Source organism: Thalassophryne amazonica, chromosome 10 (assembly GCF_902500255.1).
Source record: "Thalassophryne amazonica chromosome 10, fThaAma1.1, whole genome shotgun sequence".
Classification (NCBI taxonomy): domain Eukaryota; kingdom Metazoa; phylum Chordata; class Actinopteri; order Batrachoidiformes; family Batrachoididae; genus Thalassophryne; species Thalassophryne amazonica.
The window spans coordinates 91,586,045-91,595,794 of NC_047112.1; the positions used below are offsets into that span (position 1 = coordinate 91,586,045).

The following is a 9,750-nucleotide window of genomic DNA, read 5'->3' on the forward strand; positions in this document are numbered from 1 at the left end:
CTTGCCATAGAGCAAAAACTGTGAAAACATTCCTTGCAAAAAGCAACATAGGTTCAATGTCATGGCCTGCAAATAGTCCTGATCTTAATCCAACTGAAAATCTTTGGTGGAAGTTGAAGAAAATGGTCCATGACAAGGCTCCAACCTGCAAAACTGATCTGGCAACAGCAATCAGAGAAACTTTGAGCCAGATTGATGAAGAGTACTGTTTGTCACTCATTAAGTCCATGCCTCAGAGACTGCAAGCTGTTATAAAAGCCAGAGGTGGTGCAACAAAATACTAGTGATGTGTTGGAGCGTTCTTTTGTTTTTCATGATTCCATCATTTTTTTCTCAGAATTGAGTGATTCCATATTTTTTCCCTCTGCTTGGTCTAAAAAAGTAACCGTTACTGACTGCCACAATTATTTTTCTTGATTTCTTATAGTGTTTCTTAAAGCCAGAAAGTTGCCATTTGAAATAACTTTAGTTTTGTGTCATGTCTGTGATCTGCTTTTTTTCTACAAAATTAAACAACTGAATGAACATCCTCCGAGGCCGGTGATTCCATAATTTTTGCCAGGGGTTGTAGTATAGTTGCCAGGCCTATACAATTAATTCTTTGACAATTGTCCAAGTGCCTAGATTTTTAAAGTGCTTAATAAATTTGAATTTGGTGGCTTCCCTCACTAATCTCCTTCTTCTATCATGTACCAGGGCTGCTTGCAGTTTTTCATGTATATAAATGAAGTCCAAGACATATTCAGTGACTTCCAAAAGTTCATGTATTCATTCACTGACTTGTCTAAAGAAAACATGGCTGCAAAAGCAATGATCTGTATTGAAAGCAGTTCTTGTATTTGGTTTATCCATGTACTTATGAGCTCTGAAAATAGAGGGACTGCGTATAAAAATGTCTGTAATTCCTTAATGGTTAATAGAATATTATTTTAACACCCAGACTTAGACATGAACATCACTGCTTAGATAAGAAAAATGTCTCTACAGCTTCAACACTTTTACTGCATACAGACACTTCTGATAGCTGAGTCCATGAAGTCATTTAAAGTCTGAATCTTAATCTTGGACAATCGCAAACTCAGACACTCCTAATCTTCACTCAGCTTCTCAAATGCTGCAGTCATGTTCTCCATTGATTCTGCAAAGATCAGAGCATCATCTGTGAAGTCAAGGTCAGTGAACATTCCCTCACTGGCTTCCACAACCCAACTCAACACTCTCTACATGCAAGCACTGAACACTGTAGGAGCCGGAACACATCCCTGATGAACACCAGTAGTCTGCCCCCATTCTGCACTACAGTACCCGTGTGTTCCCAGAATGTCTCAAATGCTTCTTTATTTAAACTTTTTGTCTAACTGTATGTTTGTAAGACTTAGATACTAACCAGTGACCGACTCCACTGGGTCTTTGGCGCTAGGTTCTCTGTGTTGTATCCTTGGATACCGCTGAATGGACTTTGTGTCCAACAGAAAGTTTCTTATGAAGATTCAGAGAAGAACAATCTCTTGTATTCTGAGGGAAGGTCAGCTATGGCATTTTGGCGATGTGGTGCATTTCTGTGTGTATGATCCATGTGGGTTTCTCAGTGTCAAGGACCTCAGTGGCTGGAAAATGCCAAGAGGCAAGTTGCTTTTGAGAGGTGGGGATGGACTAGTTATCTGAAGTGGTTGCATGCTCCCAGACCTGACCTGATACCAGGTCTAGGAGCATACATGGTCCAACATGAAAGAAGCACATTCTCACGACACATTCTTACATTCTAAGTTCCAGTACCTGCATGGGAACAGCTATAAGCATGGTTTGTGTGCATGCACACTGTTTAGAAAAGAGGCCCCTGGTGTTAGAAGAAGCTATATATTATTTGACATGCTTCACTGCAGTAAGACGTGGTTGGTTTCTATCCTCAGAATAAAGTAATAACCTTCACTTAGTGCTTTCCACACACATACTTTGTAACCACCACAGGCCGTCTTCAGAGTTATATTCCATTTGCCACCACTAGGTTCGAGTCCAAAACCATTATTGGCTAATTTAAGGCTCAGTGCCTCTGCAAAGGAAATGACATGAAAATCTGACAGGCGGATGGAGAAAATAGTGGAAGAATGAAAACAGCCAAACCTGAAATGATTACAGAGGAGAGGAAATTAAAATTTAGAACACACAAAGTTGTTCATCTTGCCTGTTTTCTCGGATGGAGCCACTGCTGCTGAAACGTGGGGCTGGTCGGAGAGACGCAGGTGATGTTGAAAGGCTGCCCGGCTCTCACTGTCTCATCGCTGGCTCTCACATCCACGTCGAAGTGCTCAAAGTCAGCCGACACTACGGAGATCATCACAGATGAACACAAATCAACGCAATCCCCTCAGAGGTGCCATACAGCGATGGCAAGATTGGCGTGAGCTCATGTACCGTGGGACAGTGGTCGTCATGGCGCTCTGGAGTGAAAATTACATCACGTTCTCCTGCAGTGAGGTCAACAGACACGAGCGGAGTTGCCCGCCATGCAGTACTTCAGATTGTTGCGTTACACCAGCTTGTTATAAAGATAACAAAGTGTAATTTTTTTTTTTTTTTTTTTGACAGATCGTACGCTTCAGTCCATGTTGATGAAAATGTGTCATTTTAACTTTGGATCACAAGGTGAGAGTCAAAAACAAATAGTAAATCTGAGCTCACATTAATTCATTAAATCTTTAGTTTGTGCATAATTACATCCAAATTAAGAGAAAAGTATAAAAAAAAATACATGGTATTTTTATGTTTGGACAATTGACTCCTGAGGTGTTTTACAGATGTGTGTTATTACGTCCACCAAGAATCATCAGCATTTATTTATTTATTTGTCTGTCTAACTGTTAGCAGGATTACATCAAAACTACTTCACGGATTCTCACCAAATTTACTGCACAGATAGATATTAGGACATGGAAGACTCCTGAATTTTGGAGGTGATCCGGATCCAGATTCTGGATCAGGATTTCAATTTTTACGCTGCACTTTGTCAGATTTTGAGGATTATGTCAAATCTACTTAATGAATTTTCACCAAATTTTCACCACTCACTGGTGTTAAGCCTTGGAAGGTTCCACTCAATTTTGGAGGTGATCTGGATCCAGATTCTGGATCAGGATTTCCTCTGTAGATTTTTAAGGATTACGTCAAAACTACTTCACGGATACGACAAAAGTCCGGGTCACGATGTAAATCAGATATGTTTTATTTTGAGTCCTCGTCAACCCTTGGCGGATGTCAGAAATCTCTGATTGCTCTTTTCCTTTTTTTTTAAGTCAGTAGATTAAAAGTTTAAAGTGAATCAATCATCAGTCAGTCATTAACAAATGGAAAGTGAATGACAGAAGAGTTAGTCTGTCTAAAGCAGGTCATCCTCAAAAACTGAGTGAATGTGCACAAAAAAAGACAAGTGAGGGAAGCTGCCAAGACACCGACGAAAACTTTGAAGTAGTTACAAGCATCACTGACTATGACTGGATGGACTGTGCAAAGGTGCGTACAACTGTTCACATTAACTTCCCAGTCAGAGCTTTAAAGTAGAGTGAGACAGACATTATTGTTAGTTAAAAAAAAGAGAGAGAAAACCTAGGCTACCATCTTCCATGTGTTATTTAGTCAAAATTGCACCTTTTTTTAAAATTATGCCTTTCAGTGTTCCACTCTACCATAAAGACTCAGTGGGAGGAGGAGTAACAGGATGACAGGGGACGGGAAGGAAAGGAACTGTAGTAGCCAGTAAACCAGTCGCGAGCAGTATTCCTTTTATTTATATTTGTATTTCCATTTTCCATGTGCTTCATACCCTGTATGCTGCTATCCAATGCTGCTGGAACCTCATTTTCCCTGAGGGAGTCTTCCCAAGGGATTAATAAAGTTCTATCTAATCTAATCTAACCTAATCTAAAGATCTGACTGTTCAAGCAGTGAGCATCCGTTCTTGTGTACACATTCTCTCTAATCACACCAGCCAAAGGCTGTAACTTCTTCAGCTCCACCTTTTCATTTTGGTGGCTTCCCTCGCCTTTCTCCTTCATGCATGGCCACTCGGTTTTAGAAAGTGACCCATGTTGTCTTACTCTTTCCATTTCATTATCATCGATTTAACTGAAGTGTAACGAATATGCAACCATTGTAATGAAATCTTTAAATATTTTATCTGCAGATGTGCTAATACAGTAATGAGGGAACATCACAAACCTGGAGGTCAAACAGCAATCATTTATCTTATTATTTTTTGGAATCTTAACATGCAAAAAGCCTCTGACAGTCTACACACTATGATTCATTCATTCATTATTTTTGATATCCACTTATTCCTGCTCAGGGTCACAAGGGGCTAGAGCCTATCCCTGCAGTCATTGAGTAAGAGGCAGGGTACAACCAGGACTGTCCACCACACATATAGACAGGCAAACATATTCACACTCTCACTCACACCGACAATCAATTTAGAGTCACCAATTCACCAAATTGCATGTTTTTGGTGGTGGGACAAAGACGGAGTACCTGGAGGAACACATGGAGAACATACAAACTCCACACAGAAAGGACCAGGTGGGAAGTCAACCTGAGACCTTCTTTTGACAGTCTCTGGGTATATATGAGCCTAACTGTGGAGGACGTCTTTGTACGTGATGGTTATGACTTACCATCATCCTGCACCGTGTAAATGGCGCTTCTGAAGGTGCGACCGTTCACAGTGGTTTCACACTGGTACTGCCCAGAGGGGAGGCTGCTGAAGAAACCATTCTTGTTATCGTAGAGGGCAAAGATCTCCTCTCCGCTCGGGACCTTCTTCAGAACCACGTGAGAGCGAGGATCTGACACACGGCACGAGATGACAACACCTCCTGTGGTCGTGGTGATGACCAAGTTATCAGCGTCTTCCGGGACGAATGGAACCTCTGGATCTGCGTGTGCAGGCAGAGGAACAAGGTCTCGCTTAGAAAAGGACTCAAACCCATAACTGCGAAGCATTATTAGAACATGTACTCACTCTCACATCTGTGTTCAAAAATACTCATCATAATCACCTGGAACAAAGACGTATATTTCACTCTCCTCCTCGTCTGGTTCACCCTTTTGGTCCTCATATTGGCACATGTAATACCCCGTGTTAGTGACTGTGGCGTTGTAGATGAAGAGAGCCGCTGTGTAGTAGCCGGTATAAACAAAAGAGTTTTCTGGCAGGGGTTCAGCCCAAACTACATTTCTTTTGCCAGTGCAGCTTATGTTGAAGACAGAATCAGGCTGTAGCACAAACTCATTATCGTTGGACACAATGGTTGGTGGTGAGAGACCTGTGGCAACTGCAAGGCAGCATTTATCAATTTAGTAAAACATCTTTGAAAACAATGAGAGAGAGAGAGAGAGAGAGAGAGCCAGGGAGAGGAATACTGACCGGAAAGTAGCTCCAAGAAAATGACAAAGACGATAAACGTCTTCACCCCATCCATGACGATGGATGATCTGACCTATTACAAAAGCAAAAGAAAATAATAATTAGTGAGGCAACATGTTCAGCAACACATTGGTCTGATTTCTCTCAACATGTTTTTAGTATTTCATCAATAAATCCATGACTTATTGACCTTTTACATAAAGCTGGGAACAGACTGTTGTCCCACAAATCACCAGTAATTAGACCGTTCCAACCCTATTAGGGTGTTACAGTCATTATTTATATATAACAGGCAGGTTGGTTTGGCTGCAGCTTTGAAGACACACTGAGTCCTACAGGAAGTTGGACAATGTCTCGCTGCTCCAAGTAGACCATAGGTTTTGCCAACAGAGGGCGCCACAGTCCGTAGTTTAACATTTGAGTTCTTCAAAAGTTTTATCTTTAATTGGCAGCACAAAAAGGGCGCTCAGCTCTTCGATGCGCCAAAAAGAAAGAAAAGATAAATGCTTACGAAAGAACTAAGTCTTTGCAGACAGCCGCCTTTTTAGCAGCGGGGGGTCTAATTAAAACATTGACACGTTTGTAGACTTCAAGAGTCTGGCGTTTTTTTTTCACTCTCTTCTTGGTGTTACATTTAAGCTCTTTTGATTTCCAAAAAGACTCGCAAATACTTCGAAGTTTGAAGCGCAGCTCCATGGAAACGCAGCATCCACGGAGCAGCGCGGGAATCATTTTTATTGCTATTTTCAAGTTCTCACTTCAAGTTTGTGTGTGGCTTTTTTTTTTTTTTTTTATCTTTATTGAACCGCCTGGAGCCAGTGTGGATGCTTTTCATCTTTACTATCACCAAACAGCTTTTCGGCGCTCGGTGTCTCGTGACTGTGCGCCCTGAATTTGGTCAAACCTTGTCATGAACAGACACCTATCCATAAAGCATGGGAATCCTGTGTGACAAAATCATTTTTGGCATGTTTGAGCTCACTCTTCGCCTCCAGTATTTCATTTCAGCTTGCCTCTGCGGTACAAATTCCAGTCGCGGTGCGTAAATTTACGCGCGGATAAATTGGTTGCTCGTCTTGTTCTTCTGTCTCCCGTTGCTCCGTTCGCAAGATAAACAACTTTCTGTCCTTCATAAATGACTAAACACTTTATGTGAATCACACGTCCAAAAACATTCACAGAAAAATTAGTCCTTTTGCACGTCGACGTGTGATTTCAGCGGAAAGTGTTTGGAGAGAAATGCGCAAAGAACATTTGCGCATTGTGGATAAGTTTAAATGTTTTTTTTTTAAAACCACACAGATAAAGGTTAATCAAGCCTGATCAATTGTACTGACAATGTAGCTAATAAAAAGTCATTTGTTGACAGAAGAATGCGCCGTGTCTCCAAAATGATCTCTTCTTTTTTCCAAGTCCATTCATAATGGAGCTCCGAATCGAGCCCCAGCGCTCTTTTTCCGTTTATAATTCCTCACATTCCACGAAGAGGGGAGAAAACAGTGTGGTTTACAGTTTTCCAACGTGTTTCCCATTAAATGCCACGCAGCATCCCCACCATGGTGCTTCAGTGTGCGAGGTGACACCTCCAGCTGTGAGGCCAAAACAGAGCGCTTTTATCCAGCCAGAGGCATCGAAGTCTGCACGGCGTCCGGGCGCAAAACAAATGCTGCTCCCAATTCTTTTTCAGGGGGAGAAAAAAAAAAACGCCTCATGCATAGGCTGCAGAGCAACAAGATATTCCCCTATAACTTGAAAAATCTTTGGCTCCAGGTATCATGTCAAATAAAAGTAAGAAAAACAACACACACAAAATAATCATCAGATCGTGTGATAATTGGATAATCTGCAATTAAACTCCAATTAAGCATCATGAAAATGATTCTTTCTTAGCTCCTCCAAGCTCAAATCAATCAAAAAAAAAAAAAGAAAAAGAAAAAAAAGAAAAAAAAAACCCTCGAAAACTTAAAAAAAATAAATAAATAGCAATTTGTTCAGTCATCACTGAGACTCCAATTACCTTTAATAATCCTCTCTTTTGTATTCGTTTAGTTTAAATATATCCACAGTGATTTGTTTGGCTGTTCCAAAAAGCGCAGAAAGAGTCCTGAACAGCGGGAATAATCCTCCCAGATCCTGCGCTGTTGCGCATGTGTGCGCCCCCTCTGTCTGCGTCCGAGACCGCCCGCACAACTGCGCCAGAGCCAGAGCGACCTGTAACTGATTCAATGTTACAGTCCATCCCCACCCCCACCCCCCGAAAAAAAATATCAGGCTCAAAGTAAACAACTGGATTTCAAAGTAAGAGTTCACATCTTGAAAAGCAAAATCAACTGAAACGGACGGAGCTGAAACATTTCTCCTATTCAATAATCATTATTAACACTCACAATTCTGCATGAGATTTTGGAATAAACGAGGTCTGTTTATTGTTTTAAGGAACACATTCTGCCTGTGGATGTGTTCATTTAAATACAAACTCACAAATCATGTTGTTTGGTGATTAAATTGATCTGATATCTGTGAAATTAAAGTAAAAGTTAGTTCTCTTATTCCTTTTGTATGATGTGTTGCATCTAAGTATAAAATAATAGTTTTGAGCGCAACAGACGCAAACTTGGGACCAGCAGAGAGAGGGCGCTCTAACACTTCTTATCACCACTTGTTTGCATGGTCAGACTGGTGTGTGTATGTGTTGCAGGGCCCCGGGGCCGATGCTTTACCCCCTGCCAGCTCCAGCCGTTTGGTGCAATCACTTCCACATGTTGCAGAAAAGAACAGTGTCCTTGTTCTCCAAACAAAGGAACTTAACTTCAGAGAGCCAAGCTTACCTCTCACTGTTTGAGATTTGGCTGTTTTAATGCATTTCTGTTTTTTTTTTGTTGTTTTTTTTTTACATGAAAAAGTGGTGTCCAGGTAAATTCAGAAGTGATTGTACATATGATCAGAACTGTAACATGCACCGATTTGCACGGTTCTGAATGGAAGCAACATGATGCAACTGATAACACCAGAGTTTAAACTCATACATGATCACTGAAAAGTTTGCTGCAGGCCAAAAAAGTACACACATGTACGCACACACAGAGACACCGATGTTTTAAAATGCTTGAATTTTACAGTTGAATCAATATTTTTGCACGATGCTCCATAAAGACACTGTAACAGCTGAAAAGTTAATTAAACCTTATTTTTTTACATCCACTAAGCACGTTTACTTATTTGTCTGTCTGTCTGTTAGCAGAATTACGTCAAAACTACTGCATGGATTTTGACAAAATTTTCACAACAGATAGATATTAGGCAATGGAAGACTCCATTGAATTTTGGAGGTGATCTGGATCTGGATTCTGGATCAACATTTCATTTTATATAGACTTTGAAGGATTACGTCAAACCTACTTCACAAATTCTCACCAAATTTGCAGCACAGATAGATATTAGGCATTGGAAGACTCCATTGAATTTTGGAGGTGATCTGGATCTGGATTCTGGATCAAGATTTCATTTTACATAGGCTTTGAAGGATTACTTCAAATCTACTTCACAAATTCTCACCAAATTTGTACCACATAGATATTAGGCCATGGAAGACTCCACTGAATTTTGGAGGTGATCTGGATCTGGATTCTGGATCAAGATTTCATTTTACATAGGCTTTGAAGGATTACGTCAAACCTACTTCACAAATTCTCACCAAATTTGCAGCACAGATAGATATTAGGCCATGGAAGACTCCATTGAATTTTGGAGGTGATCTGGATCTGGATTCTTGATCAAGATTTCACTTTATATAGGCTTTGAAGGATTATGTCAAACCTACTTCGCAAATTCTCACCAAAGTTGCACCGCAGATAGATATTAAGCCATGGAAAACTCCACTGAATTTTGAAGGAGAACCGGATCTGGATTCTGAATCAGGATTTCAATTTGTACACAGTAAATTTTGCTGAGTAAAATATACTCTGCCGGTAACATTTGGTCCCAGTCTAAATATAGTAAAATACACTCTGTTATAGAGTGACATCAGCTCTACCATCTTGTCAAATAAAGTGTTTCTACTCCAATAAGAGTTGATTTTACACCATGATAGAGTTGATTTAGCACTGTGATAGAGTGTATTTAACTCTATCTGGACTGGGACCAAATGTCATCCTAGCAGAGTAAATTTTACTCTGCAAAATTGACTGTGTACGCTTCACTTTGTCAGATTTTGAGGATTACATCAAAACTCCTTAAAGGATTTTTACCAGATTTTCACCACACATTGGTGTTTGGCCTTGGAAGACACCATTAAATTTTGGAAGTGATCTGGATCTGGATCCGGATTCTGGATT

General features: G+C 40.5%; 1 protein-coding gene across 1 annotated transcript in view; it reads right to left on the reverse strand.

The window, feature by feature from the left end:
* pdgfra (platelet-derived growth factor receptor, alpha polypeptide) overlaps nt 1-7,616 on the reverse strand; it is a 48,301-nt gene extending 40,685 nt beyond the window's left edge. The window contains exons 1-5 of the mRNA XM_034180505.1: nt 7,434-7,616; nt 5,417-5,489; nt 5,049-5,324; nt 4,665-4,925; nt 2,183-2,322 (exon numbers count right to left, since the gene is read on the reverse strand). Coding sequence (XP_034036396.1) covers nt 2,183-2,322; nt 4,665-4,925; nt 5,049-5,324; nt 5,417-5,471 — 732 coding nt within the window. The 5' untranslated portion in view covers nt 5,472-5,489; nt 7,434-7,616. The remainder of the gene's footprint in view (nt 1-2,182; nt 2,323-4,664; nt 4,926-5,048; nt 5,325-5,416; nt 5,490-7,433) is intronic.
* Between the last annotated feature and the right edge of the window lie 2,134 nt (nt 7,617-9,750).